The 19,229-nt window shown below is 37.9% G+C and overlaps 1 protein-coding gene across 1 annotated transcript in view; it reads right to left on the reverse strand.

Annotated features, from left to right (window-relative positions):
* Positions 1-19,229, reverse strand: part of LOC126334576 (Down syndrome cell adhesion molecule-like protein Dscam2) — a 290,611-nt gene that overhangs the window by 149,231 nt on the left and 122,151 nt on the right. Inside the window, exons 8-10 of the mRNA XM_049996963.1 lie at positions 14,736-14,860; positions 1,385-1,813; positions 1,048-1,286 (exon numbers count right to left, since the gene is read on the reverse strand). Coding sequence (XP_049852920.1) covers positions 1,048-1,286; positions 1,385-1,813; positions 14,736-14,860 — 793 coding nt within the window. The remainder of the gene's footprint in view (positions 1-1,047; positions 1,287-1,384; positions 1,814-14,735; positions 14,861-19,229) is intronic.

Raw genomic sequence — 19,229 nt, forward strand, 5'->3', positions numbered from 1 at the left:
TCCTATGACTCTAATATCAGTGTGTCACAGTTGAAATCAGCCAACTCTGTAGGGTTATGTAAAGGAATGATCACATAGGCTCAGTCATGGGTAAAGGAGCTGGTGGACATCAGTTTATTGGTAGAATACTTGGGAACTGCCATCAGTCTACAAAGAAGATTGCTTACAAATCACTTGTGTGACCAATTCTAGAATATTGCTCAAGTGTGTGGGACCCATATCAAATAGGACTAACAGGGGATATTAAACAAATACAGAGAAGGCTCCACAAAGGTCACAGGCTTGTTGCATCCATGAGAGAGTGTTACAAAGATGCTGAAGGAACTGAACTGGAAGACTCTTGAAGATAGACATTAACTATCCTGAGAAAGTCTATTAACAAAGTTTCAAGAATTGGCTTTAAATGATGGCTCTAGGAATATACTAAAATCCCGTATGTATTGCTCACATAGGGATCATGAGGATAAGATTAGAATAATTACTGTACACAGAGGCATTCAGAGAATCATTCTTCCCATGCTCCATATATGAATGGAATGGGAAGAAATCCCAACAACCGGTACATTGAGTCATACACTCTGCCATTCACCTTACAGTGGTTTGCACAGTATAGATGTAGATGTATATGTATCCCATGATCATAATTAATTCCTTGTACTGCCTTATAGGGAGCATACAGCCAGTCACAACATGCTTAAGGCCATGTGTGGTGTTTACATTTATAGTTTATTATTATGAGGTATTATCTCTATAAACATTCCTAAATGTTAGGACTGATGAACATTGTACTGTTTTTGTTTTTCTTGAGAACTCCTTCTGCTCGAATTTCTGAATAAACCCACATACTGAATTTAAATATGGATTAAAGTAAAAGTCAATCATTTAAGTGATTAGCACAAAGATTTATTTTCACTGAGAAGATTTATTATGTTGTGAGCTAAATGACTCATTCCACATGGGATACATAAATGACTAAACGAAACTAAATTTTCTATTAACTCAGTTTTAGAAAGACTTTAAAAAAGTTATAACATTTCATTTACTCACCTCCCATGTCACAACGAGTGCCTCAGAATTTTTTGTTGTAACTCTCACATCTCTGGGTGGGGCTTCTGGAACTTCCTCCAGTGTAGTTACAGTTAATACTTCACTTGAGTTGGATATACCAATTGAATTTTCAGCAAAGATTCTGATATGGTACACATGAGCAGGCATCAGATCTTTAATGGAACCATTCATCATTTCTCCATTAACCACAATCTGAGGTACATTTTTCTGCCAGCTCACTATCAACAAACACGCACACTGCTCTAAGAATTATACAGCATTTTTCAATGCAATAACAATTTGTCATTTGATAATTGTGTACAAAAAGATGACATACCTGATGAGTTTTTGTACTGAATTATGTATGAAATAATTGGACTGTTGCCGGTGTGTGGTTGCTCCCATGTCAAATTTATTGTACGGCTTGAATAGTTGCTGACATGTACACTGAGTGGTGCTTCAGGGGGTTCCTGTACAACTAGCCACATCTCAGAGTGATCTGTTCCATATTTATTCTTTGCAACACAAACAAATAATGAGGTGTCCTCTCTGTCAACATTCTTAAATATCAGAATCGAAGAAGAACCTTTCTCTATATCATCCTCAGATATAGTCATTCTGGAGTCAAGTTCTGTGTTAATCTCCTCACCTCCATGATACCATTTGATAGAGACAGGTGTATCTCCTTCAGCTGTACAGTTAATAATTGCAGAACTTCCTTTTGGAGCTGTCACATTCTGAAACTGTTTAGAAAATCTTGCTGGGACTGGAAGAGAGCAGAGTTATAGCTCCAGGTCATACATTTAACTGATACATGTTGCAATGCCAAAGTGAAGAATACAGAGAAGAAATACATGTTGTCAGACAGTTATGAGAACAGCTGCCTGAACATTCTCACTGTCATTTGTTCCCTATAATTAAGCACAAAATGGTTGAAATAGCTCTAAACACTATGGGATTTAACATCTTAGGTCATGAGTCCCTTAGACGTAGAACAATTTAAACCTAAGTAACCTAAGGACATCACACACATGCATACCATAGGCTGGATTTGAAGCTGTGACTGTAGCAGCAGTGTGGTTCTGGGCAGACATGCCTAGAACCACTTGGCAACAGCGGCAATTATGCACATTTTATGACTATGTTTATTGAATTAAGACAATAATATTCAAAATATTTTCTCACTGTTTTCCAGAAGATTGATGTCTGTAATGATTATGTCACACAATAGACAAGTTGTGGGTGTTAAAAGTCCCAGTTAAGGTTTTTGGAACCGTAATCATACATACTGTTCCTCAAGGAGAAGTCTATCTTCTGTCAAGTGTTGATAACAATACTTGAAACAGAATATCTCCACATCTCTGGTGCAAAGGCCATGAACACTATATGAAGTAGCTATCAATTTTTAATTGCACTACGTCAGCCCCCTCATCTTCTCTCCCTCCCCTTGTAATAGTAGAGCATCACCAAACATCTTACTGGAAAGCAGGCATGCTGACCAGAACATTTCCATCAGTCAAAGGTGATTTCAGAAATGTGTTCCACTGATGATTGCTCTTGTAGTAGGTTGAGGCACAAGGCTGAGCATTTCTGGGAAATGATATACTGTTTGACCCTGTATGAAGACACCGTTGCAGTATTGCCATTTAATAATAGACTGAGTGCTTCATTTGCTCTTTACCATCTGCTCATAATGCCATACATGTATGGCTTTGCAAGTCCTGATGGATGAAAGGAAATATGGAATCATGTCTTCAGACTGGCTGCAGGTGAATGTGACCGATGTGACACAGACTTGCAGCAAAATCTGGTAGATTAATGTCTGGTGGCTGTGTGATAGTTGTCAACAACTTCATGAAACAGGCACAGTTCAGCTGATGAAGCATCAAGATTGATCTTGTACGTTATATGGACACTGAGTAGAACTGTCAGAAGTGAAGGTCTAGTGAATTATCAAATGGCATTTCAATGCAGCCTTGAGTGTATGATGCCACTGCTGAATCATACACTTGTTAGCATGATAGTAGCTAGTGTCCAAAGATGACTGACACCACAAAACTTCCTCAGTTTTTGAAATAGCTCTAATCCAAATTGATGAACATGGTCCATTATCATGAAGAAAGGGGGCCAAAGTGGGAAACACAATTTGAAATGAAAGATAGGGCTAGTGTCTCTGTTGTAAGTCTAGGACTGGTATTGTTTCTGGTTATCATGTGAGAGGTCAGTCATTCTCAGTAAACAGTGTTGTCTGTTACAGGTGGCAGTTGACTGATGATATCTGTGTGTGAATAAGCAAAAACCATTGTATTTGGAAAATCACATACTGGTGCATTTACAAGGCACACTATGTAGCATTGATAGGCAAGACATGCATGGGCCACTCAGTGCAATAATTTTCAATATCATGTCAGACAGAATAGTCTGTGACCAATCATGTTGATATGATGATCCCAGGGTGACTAATATTAAGGAACTTGTCAAAGCCATGGTGTCAAATGCAACTTGAAGAAATGTTCAAGGCTCTCCTTTATAGGTGACCCACTAGTGTCAAATGAATGATTCAGGAACATTGACAAGTTGCAGTTCTAAGATTGTGAAGGTGTTGTTCAAGAATTTTTTTAGTTTTTTGTCAGTATTCTGCACCACAGCAAACTTTGAAAATTCAATGCTATTTCAGATGCTGCTAACATGGATCAGGAAATCTTACTACATTGCTTATTCTGGATAAATGATGAATGTCTTATTAAATTTACTGTAATGGCAAGAGAAATATCATTTTTATGCCAGAATGACTAGGTAAATGGGTTCATGAAAATAACAAAGTCATTGGCTTCAAACTGAGGATGGAAGTACCAGACTGATTCGTACATGGACAACAGTGCACAGTCCTCCAGTAAAGTGTGAAGAGAGGAAGTTACATCAAAACAATGTGAGCAGCTGACACACATCATTAAATTGTTGTTGCAAGACAGCTCTTATGGTGAATTGATAGCATTCACCACCAGAGCAAATGGTGCACCTTGCACAGGGTGAAGAAGCAGTGCTGCACCATCAATACTGTACTTTTCAGTGGTGAAAGCCATATCCATTTATTGTGCTCATTGACAGAACATATTGCAACATTTTCCCCCCTTGGAATCTACAAGCGCAGCAGCCAGTGGCTCCTGCAGTGCTGCTACATGAGGTACATGGTGACAGCAAAAATTCAACATTTCAAGGAAACAACATAACTCTTTAATTGTTTCTGGTTTGTGAATTTGATTGAGGGCTTTTGAGGTAAGGATGACAATTCTGATGAAGAAATAGGATGTCCTAGGAATGTGACCAATGGTTCACTGAAAATGTATCATAGCTGGATTGATTATCACACTGAAATGTTTAGTGTTGGAAAACTCATGTCAAGTGCTTCTGGTGTTGCTCTTCAGTTCCTGAGAAGATGAAAATGTTGTCCAAAAAGACAAAACAAAAGGGAAATCCTTGGAAAATAAACTATTGCCAACCTGTGCAGCATTTTGTGAGCTGAATTGTCATGAATAAGCTCTCAAAAAGCCCAAATGTTGTGCTGATTATGGCTATTTTTGGAATCATATCCCTCTGCCATTGGGAACTGAGTACACATTAGCACAATCCAGAACACCAAACACTGAGTGGGTGGTTGTAGTCTCTCAAGAGTCCATGTATTTAGGATATGATAATTGCCACATAGGCATTGTACATCATCCTTTTTTGGAACAAAATGAACAGGTGGGAGGGCCAGATCAAACGTTTGTGTACCATTCAGCCAAATTTAGCCTTCACTACAGCTGAAAGGTCTGGTGAAAGGCCCTGAGAATGGCACGAGATATGCGAACCATATGTTTTAATGTAATGCACTCTGGTTTATCTCTCATAGTATGCTGGGGGCTGACTGATTGTCAGATAATGGTCCATTAATTTTGTCTACTTCCAGAGAACTTGAATACATTTGACACTGCATACAGCAATGTCATGATTCTGTGCAGTGAGCCCAGTAACACTGCCTATCATTTGTAACTCAGCAATGTCCAGTATTACCTGTTTACACAACAAGAGGTTGGCTCCAGTGATGAGCTCTGCTTTGTCTGTGATGGTCAGATCCCAATTGAAAGCATGCCACAAGCTGACACTGAGTAGAAAATCTGCACCTGTGTGCAGAAGGGATTTCTGTCTGGATCTTCTGTCAGTTACATGCAGATGCTGAGAGGCTGCTTGGCAAGTGGATGTCCTATGTCAGATTGTGGATGTTGGCTTGTGGGTGTGTACAATGTAACATACATTTCCTTGCTCGAGTCCCAAACTTTCTGTGGAACCAAAAAGCCACAGATGATTGAGCCACAGAGCCATATCAGTGGATGTCTACGAGTTTACTTCTGAATGAATATGGGAACATTGGCAGTTCCTCTTGTAAGGTGGTTTGCACTGTTGTGACCTAACATCTCACTCAGTTGTATAGCTACAGAATCTGCCTTATTGGATAGGCATTCAAGGTGTGATAGTGTAATACTGTGTGGTGATACAATGTTACTATGTGTTACCTTCATACTGCTGATAGCATCCTACATGTGATTAGCTATCTCCCCTACAGCATGTAATCACATCTCAGTCTGAGTTGACATTACAGACTGCACTTGTGTTGTAAGTCAGCCAGCCTATAGGATGTGGAGTAGAGTATCTGAGTCAGTTCCCACAAAACTTGCTTCCACTTGTGTGGACTATAGTACTCGTTTAAAAAAGCCAGGGGGTCAAACTCACTGTGAGGTAAGCAACTGCAAATGTTTCAATAATTTCTGTAGCCATGATTCCTTTTGCAGCACTGAAAATATATGGTCAGTAATTAATAAACAGCTAATCATGCATTGATCACCTGAGTCAGATGGTTATAAGAACTGCAGTCTCAATATGCTCAAGTACTTGTATTCACTATAATCAAGCAGAATTAACTGAATAATATTAAAAAATTGTGGAGAACACAAAAAAAACGGGATAGGAGGAAATACGGGAAAATATGTACTTTTTAGTGGATTTTTACAGAGAAAATGACATTGGTTTATAAAGGAGGTAGCTTGCAAAACACTCAGTGACCCATCTTAGAATACTGTTTTTTTGGGCCAATCCTAAGTAGGTCATATTGAAAATAGGCAAAGAAGGGCAGTAAGCATAAACCACTGAGCACTCTACATTGGTGATCACCAAACTGCTGACTGTGAACTACCTGTAGCTCATGGGGCCATTTTTGGTCAGTCGTAGTAATGCTCAAGTTTGCTAATCTGGGTTGCTGCACTGAGTTCAGACATTGCTCAAGACAACTGGTTGTTTCTCCCACGCAACTGATATTTTCAGTCAGGAATACTACATAATCAGTCTCACAGTTCACTGTATATGTACAAGGTTGTGCACTTTGTTTGCTGCATACATATCAAACATTAGCTAATATAGTGTTTGCTAACATTGATACTGAGTTAGGCTTATTCTAATGAAAGCAAACAACTTTTCACTTTCATTTGGAATGGAAATTTGATTACTTCTTTAATCAGGCAAAGGGCAAGTGTGTACATTTATTGTGCTATACAAGTGTGTCAGTTGGGAGAAAATGGAAAGTTGAATGTGACTTCAGAACCATTCACTCAGGGGCTGAAAAAGATATCCCACCGGATTCTGCTCTAAGGAAAGAAAAGGTAAGGCAGCTAACATCGAAATTGAATGATACACACTCATGTGTTTTAAACCTTCAGATAAGAATAAAACAGAAACAGAGGCATCATCCAGAGTTTAAAAATTATTGCACAGAATAAGAAACCATATGAAGATGGCGATTTTTGAAAAGGTGGAGATTAATTATTTGATAGTTCCAACAATAAAACTGAGATAATGTCTGCTATTAAATCTGCACAGATTTCCACAAATACAGTAATAAGGAGGGGTAAGGTTAAGTGTTCTGAGATTACTTAATAACTTAAAACTTACTTTCATCACTACTACCATTTTTTTATATCACTTGATAAATTGACTAATACGGTGATAAAAACAGACATAAAAGTAATGAATGAAGTTAGAGCCCATGCAATTCTCAAACATTTTCCGAGTGCTGACTGATGAACTAGGTTGTCAGTAAGGTTATCTGCTGCAGCATATGGAAGTTCTTTTGCTTTGTAGAGGCAGAAACATAGAGCGTTTTTAAGAGCTGCTTCAACATTAGTAGAATTTTTGAAAGAAGGAGGTGAATGCTTCTGTGAATTAGAAGATCTGGTTTGGATGCAGGATTTTGCTTTTTTCACAGACATCACCAAAAAGTGAGATATCCTTCACTTAGAGCTACAAGGTAAGGATAAAGATATGTGTGAACAGTTTCAGATGTTGGTTCATTCTCAAAAAGTTGGGACTGTGGCATAAAATCTCATCCAAGGTGAATAGAAACACCTTGCCTGTTTGAAACAAACTCTTGGCAGGCAAGGCTCTTCAGCAACTCCTCACAACAGTATACAATTCTTTCAGGTCTGAGAAGTCAGTTCAACAAATGCTTTCATAATTTTTGAATGTTGCACTGTTTGTTAAGTCACCTTTTATAGAGTTGATGCTGAAGAGTTTTCTAGTTCTGTCATGGAGTATTTTGATTTTCAAGAAGGCAATGCTGACATGGAGTTGGAACTAATTGATTTATCTTTAAATTGCTTTCTTCAAGCTCTGAAAGTATTTGACCTATTGCTCCTAAAGAAAAGTAACTCATGTTTTTTAGTGTTATTTTAAAACTCAAGGCAATGTTCTGCTCTTCATATCTGTGAGAGGTTTCTTTTCCCAGCATGGAGGGGAAAAAGGGGGGGGGGGGGGCGGGGGGACGGAGACAGACTGATTGATGAACACTTGGAGAATTGTATTTGAATGCCAGCCACTACCAACTCACCCAAAACTTGATTGTGACAAAAGAGAGTTATATCCTCCTCTTAAAAGTTAATAACTCCAATTAAAAAATCTGTCCTTGCTTTGAAACTTTATTTCTAACTACAATTCAATTTTTTTCTCTGATTAGAATTCATTTCATATTTACTAAAAATGTAAATTATAGGCTATAAACAAATGTAAGATTTTTTTAAAATCTTGATATTTCTGTCCTAGTTTCTTTTAGTAACTAACAGTGGGATTTAAAAATAAAATGGTAGCCCAAAAGGTTCATAAGTTTGGCAACCAATGCTTACCATACAACTGTTTGCTTTCAACAACAATAGTATGAAAAGGATAAATTGCCACCTACCATGCAGAGGAGACACTGAGTTGCAGACAGGCACGACGAAAAGACTTTTATACATTTTAGTATCTCTCTCTATCTCACGTGCGTACCAACACACACACACACACACACACACACACATACACACACACACTTCCATTATCTCTGGCTGCTGTGGCCATACTGCTTAGCAACATTGTTACAGCATTTAGAGGCCATTGTTACAGCATCAGGTGAGTCTGTTCAAATGCCAACCAACTGCAGCAAATCTTACAGTCTTTTGGAAATCAAATGTGAAAGTCAGATGTATAACAACAGAGAGGACATGAGTTCTTTGGTTTAATTAAGTGCATCACCAGTTCCATTAAAGTATGCAAAGTAATCAGGAGGATTTTCAATACCCAAAATAGTAATGTTACTTAAAATCTGTCTTGATTGCAAATTTTTTATTCATATGACTGGTTTCGGTTCATTCAGAACCATCTTCAGATCTGATATTTCAGTTACAGGAGTAACCCGTCCGAATCCAGCAATTTTCACATGCTACGTCATGAAAATTGCTGGATCTGGACAGGTTACTCCTGTAACTGAAATATCAGATTTGAAGATGGTTCTGAATGAACTGAAACCGGTCATACGAATAAAAAATTTGCAATCAAGACGGATTTTAAGTAACATTATAAAATCACTGATTGCTGTTATCCCATAAGACATTAAGTCTGTTTTTGCAAACCCAAAATAGTCACTAGCATCAGCTCTAAACTGCTAATCTTCTGGTAGCTTTTGAAGACGTTATTACAGCAATTACAGAGGATTATGCAAACACTTGTGCCTCATAGCTTTAGGTTTTTGTTGCTATTGAGAGATATCCAAGACAGGTAGTTAGCATTTCATTTCTAATAATAACGAACAATACAACTGTGAGATGGAATCAGCTCTATTAGCGCCCCGAGAGACTGCCTCTCATAATGAACTGGTTCATTACAAAAAGTGGGATACTGAATTAATGAGAAATGATGAGAAGCATTTGAAATTTCCAAAGTACATAGATACTCTGGTGACGAATATTGCGGCAGGCTGTTCAGTTGAACAAGAATGGATATATCTAAAAGGGAAACCACAAAATTGGACAGACAAACATAGGTAAAAGAAGATGACTATGGAAAAAAAACCTTGGGTAACAGAGGAAATACTTAATTGTTTGATGGAAGAAGAAGAAGAAGGTACAAAAATGCTCAGGGAAACAGGAATACAACAGTATACGTCATTTAGGAATAAAATAAATGCTGTTGCACAAAAAATGTGAAGGAATCAAAAAAGAAATGTTTGTAGGAAGGACTAATTCAGCATACACGAAAGTCAAAACAACCATCAGTGAAATTAAAAATGAGAGAAAAGTCATGAAGTGTGCAACAGGGATTCCACTGTTTAAAGCAGGGAGAGAGCAGGTAAGTGGCAAGAACACACTGAAATGCTCTATGAGGGGGAAGACTTGTTCAATGATGTGACAGAAGAGGAAATGAGAGTCTAGATGGAAGACTTTGGTTATCCAGTAGTAGAGTCAGAATTGACAGACCTATGGAAGACATATAGTCAAATTAGGCAAGGATAGGTGACAATCCTTTGGAATTTCTGAAATCATTCAACAAAGTGGCAAACAAATGACTATTCAAGTTGGCATGCAGACACTGTAAGACTGGAGACATACCATCAGAGTTTCAGGAAAATATCGTCCATATAATCCCAAAGATAGTGAGAGCAGATAAATGTGAGAATTATTGCACAACAGCTTAACATCTCATGCATACAAGTTACTAATAAGAATAATATACAGAAGAATGGAAAAAAACTGACATTTATTAGATGACAGTGAGTTTGGCTTTCAGAAAGGGATAGGAACAATAGAGACAGTTCTGTGATTGTGCTTTATAATGGAAGTAAGTCTTAAGGAAAATCGACTTTACATTACATTTGTTGACCTGAGAAAAATGATATTAAGTTGTAGGGAAAAATGAGTGACATACAATATGTAAAAGAATCAAGGGTGACCAATAACAATGGACAACCAACAGCGGTCTTGGATTGAAAAAAAATGTAAGACAAGTATGCAGTCATTCTCCTCTACTATTTAATTTGTACAGTGAAGAATCAATGATGGAAGTGAAAGAGAGGTTCAGGAGAGGGATTAAAATTTAAGTTGAAACAGTATCAATGATAAGATTCACATATGGCACTGTTAGCCTCAGTGAAAGCCTGATAAGCTAAGTGGAATGAACAGCCTACTGAGGACAGAATATGGATTGAGAGTGAAGTGAACAAACATGAAAGTTATGAGTAGCAGGAACAAAATTAATGAGAAACTTAATGTCAACATTGGGGATCATGCAGTAGATGAAGTGAAGGAATTCTGATATCTTGGAAGGGAAACAATGTATCACAGACAAAACAGCGAGGATATAAAAAGCAGACAAGTATATCCAAAGAGAAAAGACTGCTATTACCAACCATTATCTTTAATTTGATGAAGGAAATTCCAAGGATATGCACCTCAAGCACAGCACTGAATTGAAGTGAATCATAGAACTGCAAAAGAAAAATGCTTTGAGCATTTGAGATGTGGTGCTATAGGAGGGTGTTGAAAACTAGGTTAACTGATAACATAAGATGAATGATGAGGTTCTCCGCAAAACTGGCAAGAAAAGAAATACTTGGAAAAGACAAACAAGAGATGAGACAAGATTATAGGAAATGTGTTAAGATTTAGGGAAATAGCTTCAGTGGTACTTGAGGTAGACATGGTGGGTAACAACCATAAAGGAAGATAGATTGGAGTGCATCCAACAAATCATTGAGATCACTAGGGTTCAGGTGCTACTCTGAGATAATGAGGTTGGTCAGGAGAAGAATTCATGGTGGGTTGCATCATATCAGTCAGACGGTAGCTGCCCATAACTTGTGATGAAAATTTGACAGGGTTACTTCACATGAGACACCTCAAAGTAAAATTCCGGAAGGCAGTAAACATCTAAAAAAGCCTCAACTGTATATAAAGCATGTCTGATACAATTTTACGCAGAGTCTGGGTCAATATCATCTCATAATTATTGGTGCTATTTGGCATGTGGAGATCAGGCTGGCATCATGAGCTTTTAGGACCAACATTACTCCCAGTCTCTTACATTAGTCAATCGCTATTTATTGTAAAGCAAAGTCTATTTGTAGTGTGTGAACCAAGCAGCACCTTATCATCACCCATTTCACTAGATTTCCATGTCATTTCCCACCTTCCAATGATGAAAATTTGTTGAAAGTCTTCCTTAATCAGCAAGGTTGTTTGGATACATGCAATGCATAAATTAATGTTGTTAGGTTTGAATAAAGTACCTGTTCATAATTGAGTGAACAACTGTTCACCAATTTCACTGGTGAGGAGGCCCCATGTTGATATCAAACTAACAAGAAAAAAAAAAAAAAATACTCCAGAATATGTTTCTGATCATTTTTCATCCATGTTTTAACTAAGAATTGTAACTATTTCATTATGTACATAATGTTATTTAATTGGACAGATAAAAAATCTAGTCACCAAGCAGCAGCAGAACACACAAATAAGAGACTGCTGTTGCGATTGGCAAGCTTTTGGAGCCAGTGGCTCCTTCTTGAGGCAGAAGGTGAAGGAAAAGGACTGGAGAGGTCTAGAAAAAGGGGCAGATTTTGGGGAAGTCATTCAGAACCACGGGTAGGGGAGACTTACTGTACAATACATATTACCCCTTTTCCTAGACCTCCAGTGCTTTCTCTTCACCCCTCTTCCTTCCCCTTTAACCCTTCTGCCTGAAGAAGGAGCCACTGGCTCCAAAAACTTGCCAATCACAATAGTCGTTTTATGAGTGTATTCTGCCACCACTTGGTGAGTAGATTTTTTATCTATCCAATTAAATAATTTTATCAGTAATTGACTGTTTTCATGGTCATATAAATACTGTGTTATTCCTCAACATCCAGTTCCCAAAATATTTTATAATCCCTGATACTGAACTGAATGTGACCTTGATAATGCTGGGGCAGGTGAGACAACTCTGGAAAGAAATTACTCATCTGCTTTAACTCCATGAGCAACCTTCAAGCTGTTCAACATATGTACCCAATAGAAAACAAACACCAAACATCCAGGATTTCATCCTCCTCTTCTTCTTCTTCTTCTTCTTCTTCTTCTTCTTCTTCTAATATATGAGGGTTGAGTGAAAAGTAATGCCTCCACTTTTATTAATAGAGTTTGGATGGGAATATTTTAATAAATCAGTTGCAGAAATAATCCTTAGAATGTGATCTTTAATTACCAGTATTCACTTTTCCACATAATCACCAGCCAATTAGATACATTTCTGCCAACGATGAACAAGTTTTCTGAAGCCATCACAGAATATGTTGACACACTGTTTCCACAACCACAGTCTCACAGTTCTCTTAGCGTCTTCATCAGAAGCACAATGATGTCCCCGCCAATCATCTTCCATAATCGGGTACAGATGGAAGTCAGATGGTGCTAAATCTGGACTGTATGGAGGATGCCGTACGGTGATGAGATTCAATCTCTGAAGTTCTGCTGTGGTGGCACATGAAGTGTGTGGGTTTGCATTGTCATGCTGCAGGAAAACATTTCACTTTTCCTTTCGGACACTTGTTAGCCGTAGTTTCAGAGTTTGCAGCATTGTGACGTAATGCTCTGAATTTATTGTTGTTCCGTGATCAAGGAAATCAACATGGATGACACCATCTGCATCCCAGAACACTGTGGCCATGAGTTTTCCAGCTGAGGTCTGCATCTTGAATTTCATTTTGTGGAGCGAGTCTTAGTAACAATATTCCATAGACTGACGTTATGTCTCCAGGTTGTGATGGTGTACCCATGTTTCATATCCTGTCACAATTTAATGGAGAAAGGTGTCACCTTCATTTGTGTAACATGAGTGAAGTTCCTGGCAAATTTCAAGTCTGTGTGCTTTCATTTCAGGAGTCAGCATCTGGGATACCCATCGTGCACAGATCTTTCGATAGCCTAGCAAAGCAATAATGTGACCCACATGTTCACGTGACATTGTGACGTAATGCTCTGAATTTATTGTTGTTCCGTGATCAAGGAAATCAACATGGATGACACCATCTGCATCCCAGAACACTGTGGCCATGAGTTTTCCAGCTGAGGTCTGCATCTTGAATTTCATTTTGTGGAGCGAGTCTTAGTAACAATATTCCATAGACTGACGTTATGTCTCCAGGTTGTGATGGTGTACCCATGTTTCATATCCTGTCACAATTTAATGGAGAAAGGTGTCACCTTCATTTGTGTAACATGAGTGAAGTTCCTGGCAAATTTCAAGTCTGTGTGCTTTCATTTCAGGAGTCAGCATCGGGGATACCCATCGTGCACAGATCTTTCGATAGCCTAGCAAAGCAATAATGTGACCCACATGTTCACGTGAAATGCTGATTGTGCTTTCAATTTCACTCTGAGTGATATGATGATCATTCTAAATTATTCTGTCAACATTTTGCATGTGAAACTCGGTGGTTGCTGTCACACGATGTCCAACCCTTTGTTTGTCATGCAGGTCAGACGTTCCCACCTCAACATCATTAAACTTACTTGCCAACAACACACAGTAGTCACATCAACACAATCACCATAAACTGCTTTCATTCTCTGATGAATTTCCTTTGGGGTGGCACCTTCTGCTGTCAAGAATTCAATGACTACATGTTGCTTAAATCGCACTGACTGACCGTTTGCACAGGGTTCCATACTTAACACTGTAACAACACAACCATTCAATGCTAAGGCTTCCCACCAACTGGAGCTGTAGAGAAGAGGCTACGAAACAGGCCAGTACCTGCTGCATACCAATGTTGCCAACAGTTGAAGAGCTACGAAGGTGGAGGCATTACTTTTCAGCCAACCCTCATACATCAAATTACTGTTGAGGCACATGATTATGCGTTAATGGGAGGAAGTGTCTGAAAATAAGGAATAATTTCTTACTGAACTATACTTCTGCCCACTTAAATGAGACTAAATCATCGAAACAAGGTTTCAAACTGAACATTGTCCAAAAGATATGAGGATTCCTTCTACAGTGGGAGGACCTGCCTATGTGCAGTACTTGTTGAGTAGCATGACAGTGTATATAAGAATGGCCATTTTCTAACATTCTAATGCTAAGTATGAAAATGTAAAACTTTCTATTTAGATACTTCATTTTTTTTACATTAACAACAGCAACAGCATCAACAAAAACAACAACAACAAAACAGATAAATATTTCTTGCTGCTGTCTTCTCTTCTTTTTCTTATAATCATCCTTACTGTACCCTTAAGAAGTAGTGAATTTCTTAGCTACACCTGTATAAATGAGAATTTAAGATGACTAAACATCATGTAAATACTCGCCATGAACTGTGAGGTAGATGACTTTGCTGAGAGCCACACCAACACCATTGGACGCTTGACACATATAATATCCAGAATCTTCTGGACGAGTGTTGTAAATTACAAGGCTTCCATTCTGCATAATTCTGAAACAATAACGTTGCCCATGAAAGTAAAATGTTTCAGGTCTGGATTATTTATATGTATATGCCATAGAAAAGGTAAAGGAAAAGGCATCTTCATAACAGTTAGGAAACACACCAGTTGGGGAAAAAATACCTCCTGTAGGTATACCTCTAGTACTACCTACATCCATATACAGCTGCACCACAGTGGATTAACCACAAGCTAAGCTTTATAGAAAACATTAATAAGACAATATGAGAAGTGAGATGCAAAATCCTCAAATTATATGAGTGAATGAACAATGTTCTGACACGTATGAAATGGTTTAATGCAATAAAAAAAGAGAATCATCAATAAAAATAGAGGAAAGTCACAAAAAGTGAAAATGTTACTGAACAGAAGAGAACTGGACAGTAAAAGTGGCCACAGCAACTAAAGACTTTAGAGACCATCACTGATTTAACAATGTACAAAAGTAATGGAAATTCCTGATTGGAATAATAGAAAAAAATAAAGAAAATGCAACCATCTGTCTATAGTCAACTGATGTGTGGCACTCTGAAATATGCAACAGAAAAAGGTATTCACACTAGCTTTTGAGCTCTTGTTCCTTGTATAGCAAGTGTACACACATTCACACACCCTCAACCCATGGATGTGGGTGTCGTCAGTTGTCAGTCAACCATAGGTGAGTGATTGCCTTCCCTTTATTTTACATACAACTTTAACATTATTTGAAAGCCAGAGTACACAATAATAAGTAACAAATTCTACATATAAACAGGTATGAAACAGAAAATTGAAGATTCACATAAGCACCATAATGTTTATGGTAAACAAATTAATGCAACTGAAGTAATGATTGTAAATAAAATAGAAAGAAACTTCCACATGGGAGAAATATATTAAAAACAAAGATTCCAAGACTTACCAAGTGGGAAAGCGCCGATAGACAGGCACAATAAAATAACACACAAACACACACACAAAATTTCAAGCTTTCGCAACCGGCGGTTGCTTCGTTAGGAAAGAGGGAAAGAGAAGGAAAGATGAAAGGATGTGGGTTTTAAGGGAGAGGGTAAGGAGTCATTCCAATCCCGGGAGCGGAAAGACTTACCTTAGGGGGAAAAAAGATAGGTATATACTCGTGCGCGCACGCGCGCACATACACACACACACACACACACACACACACACACATATCCATCCATACATATACATATACATATAGATATACATACACATACATATACAGACACCAGCAGACATATTTAAAGGCAAAGAGTTTGGGCAGAGATGTCCTCTGCCCAAACTTTTTGCCTTTAAATATGTCTGCTTGTGTCTGTATATGTTTGGATGGTTATATGTGTGTGTGTGTGTGTGTGTGTGTGTGTGTGTGTGTGTGTGTGTGTGTGTGTGTGTGCGTGTGTGTGCGCATGAGTATATACCTATCCTTTTTTCCCCCTAAGGTAAGCTAAGGTAAGTCTTTCCGCTCCCGGGATTGGAATGACTCCTTACCCTCTCCCTTAAAACCCACATCCTTTCATCTTTCCTTCTCCTTCCCTCTTTCCTGATGAAGCAACCACTGGTTGTGAAAGCTCGAAATTTTGTGTGTGTGTTTGTGTGTTATTTTATTGTGCCTGTCTACCGGCGCTTTTCCACTTGGTAAGTCTTGGAATCTTTGTTTTTAATATATTTCTCCCATGAAGTAATGATTGAAAATTTATGCCAAAACCTGGACTTGAACCAGAGTTTTTTGTTTTCTACAAGCTGTCATTTCAGACTAACCAAGCAGATCTCCTGGCCCAACTCAACTTCTCAATCTCAATCACTGTTCTCTCCTATATGCTACATGCTGGTACACAGAGATTATGACACTACAGGAATAGGAATGGAGGTGGAGAGATCTGGCTGACTACCCAATTAGGGGTGTCATTATGTCCGAGCTTGGAACATGCTCTAAGATCTTGCAGCACATGGACCTCATCATTTCCTCTTCTTATAAATAGATATCTTCTCTGCTACATGTATTCTGTCAAGAATGTGTTCTCAATAAAGAAAAGCTAACAAAAAGCCGAGATCCCAGTTTATTGAATGCAAAATCTAATGGGAATTCTGTCAGGGCCAGGTACTTTATTCATTTTGAGTAGGTACAGTGGTTTTCAGTATTAGAAATTTTTATTTTGTGTGTTCAGCAGACAGGTGTTAGTACGGTAATGACAGTTGTGCATAAATTCAATTTTACGCTCGTCCGCCATGTTAGTGCTTTAAATATCTCATGCAGTAAAGAAAGACTTTCCATTTGTAATTTTCCACTTATTTTCGAGGGATTCACTCACTTTCACAATGATTTTGTAATTTTGCTTACAAATCCTCTTCGCAATCTGCAAAAGGGAAGAGTTTTCATGACACAGTTTCTGAATGTAAAGATGGCATCGCGTATATAAGTGTGTATAAATAGTTCTATGGAAAACGGCTACATATAGAGTATAAATTGTATAAAGCGCAATAACTATATCACAAAAGGTATCCGGTTATGTGCAGTGTCGCAAAAATGGATTCATGCAAAGTGTTTCATGGGAACAGAAGAATGGGATGCGAAATGTGACTGTGGCATGGAATGCTATCATCTAGTAATGGTAGCTTTGTCAGGATACGATAACTGCATATAAGAATGTGTTATGCATTGCTTCAGCAAGACCTTGTGCTTGCAAATCATTACACATAAATAAGTTGGAGGAACGGATAAACCGACGGAAAGGTGGCGATTTAAAAACCGAGTGTAATGAAAACATACATGCAGTTTTTGTTTCAGACAAAACTTCTGCTTGTAGTAAATGAAATATTTCTTACAGTATGAAATCCACAATAAACAGAGTGCAAAGAAAAATGGGTGGTAAAGACACGACAGGACAAAATGTGAACTCAAAAAACAAGACAAGTGAAACTAGATCATCAGTGTGTTCTAAAGAGAGGGATGTTTCTTCAAAGTGTACTATAAAACCAATGGAATGAGGGCACTTGGAGAACAACAAATATCAAGTCTGTGTATTAGGTAATAGTCATGCGAAGGGTGTGGCACAAATAATAAATGATCGGCAGTCCCAATTTATAGTTACAGGCTTTGTCAAACCTGGCGCTCCCCTTAAAGAAATAGTAAATAATTGTGAAAACTTAGTTAAGACTGGAACATGCTGTGTGCTAATAGTTGGAGCAAATGACATATACAAAAATGAAAGCCAACTAGTGACAAGGGCACTTCAAACAACTGTAAAAAAGCTGTCAGGTCTAAATTTAAAAGTTCTCATTGTAAGTGTGCCACATAGACATGATCTAATCAAGGAATCATGCGTAAACAAAGAAATAAAGTCAACAAATAATAAATTAAGGAAGATCTGCTGTGCTTTTAGGTGTGCAGCTTTTGTGGATGCAAACAGCTCAGAGAGAAATCATTTCATAAGGTATGGACAGCACAGGAACTATTATGGAAAAAAGATGATGGGTGAAAAGATACTAGAAGAAATAAGCTGTATATCAATAGAAAAGTTCCCTAAAATCGCACTCCAAATGAGGGCAGAAGTAGAAGACATGAAGACCTTAACAAGAGCAACATTTTCTGAAGCACTAAAAACATCAACATCTGCTATAGTTAATATTAAAATGTCATCAGCTGCCACAGCTAGTATAAACAATCAATCAGCATCATCCATTTCGAGTGGGAAAAGCAACAGAAACAAGAAACTTGTGGTACAACAGGGATTTTGGTATCCAGCCTTAATGAAAACTCCAAGTTAACAATGTTAAACGAAATGAGAAATACCATCAATGCTCACTCCCCTGTTCTAAAGATTATGACTCTAAATGTGCAGTGCATCAAGAACAAATATTGTGAACTCGAAATAGCAGTAAGTAATCCCCAACCTGATGTCTTGTATATTACTGAACACTGGTGTAAGGACCATGAAATTAGTAGTATTCATATTAATCCATTTAAACTGGCAAATCATTACAGTAGGAAAACTGCAAAAGGTGGTGGAGTCGGTATTTACCTTAGACAAGAGTTAGAATTTAAAAAGAGATGTGAAGCAGAGAACTTAAGTATTGAAAAATTCTTTGAAGCAGGTTCTGTCCAGCTATGTGGCCTGATGAAAAAAGTCATAGTCATAACAGTGTATAGGTCACCATGTGGAAACAATGATGTCTTTTTTGATAAATTAGAATTGTTGCTAAATACTTTTTACAAAAAAGAATCTGTTATTATTCTTTGCTGTGATTTCAATATTAATCTTCAAGTTGAAAGTCAACAAAAAAGGGAATTTTTGGAGATATTGAAGAGTTTAAACATGTCACCACACGCAAACAATTCAACTAGAATAACAAACACCTCAA

Source organism: Schistocerca gregaria, chromosome 2, assembly GCF_023897955.1.
Source record: "Schistocerca gregaria isolate iqSchGreg1 chromosome 2, iqSchGreg1.2, whole genome shotgun sequence".
Classification (NCBI taxonomy): domain Eukaryota; kingdom Metazoa; phylum Arthropoda; class Insecta; order Orthoptera; family Acrididae; genus Schistocerca; species Schistocerca gregaria.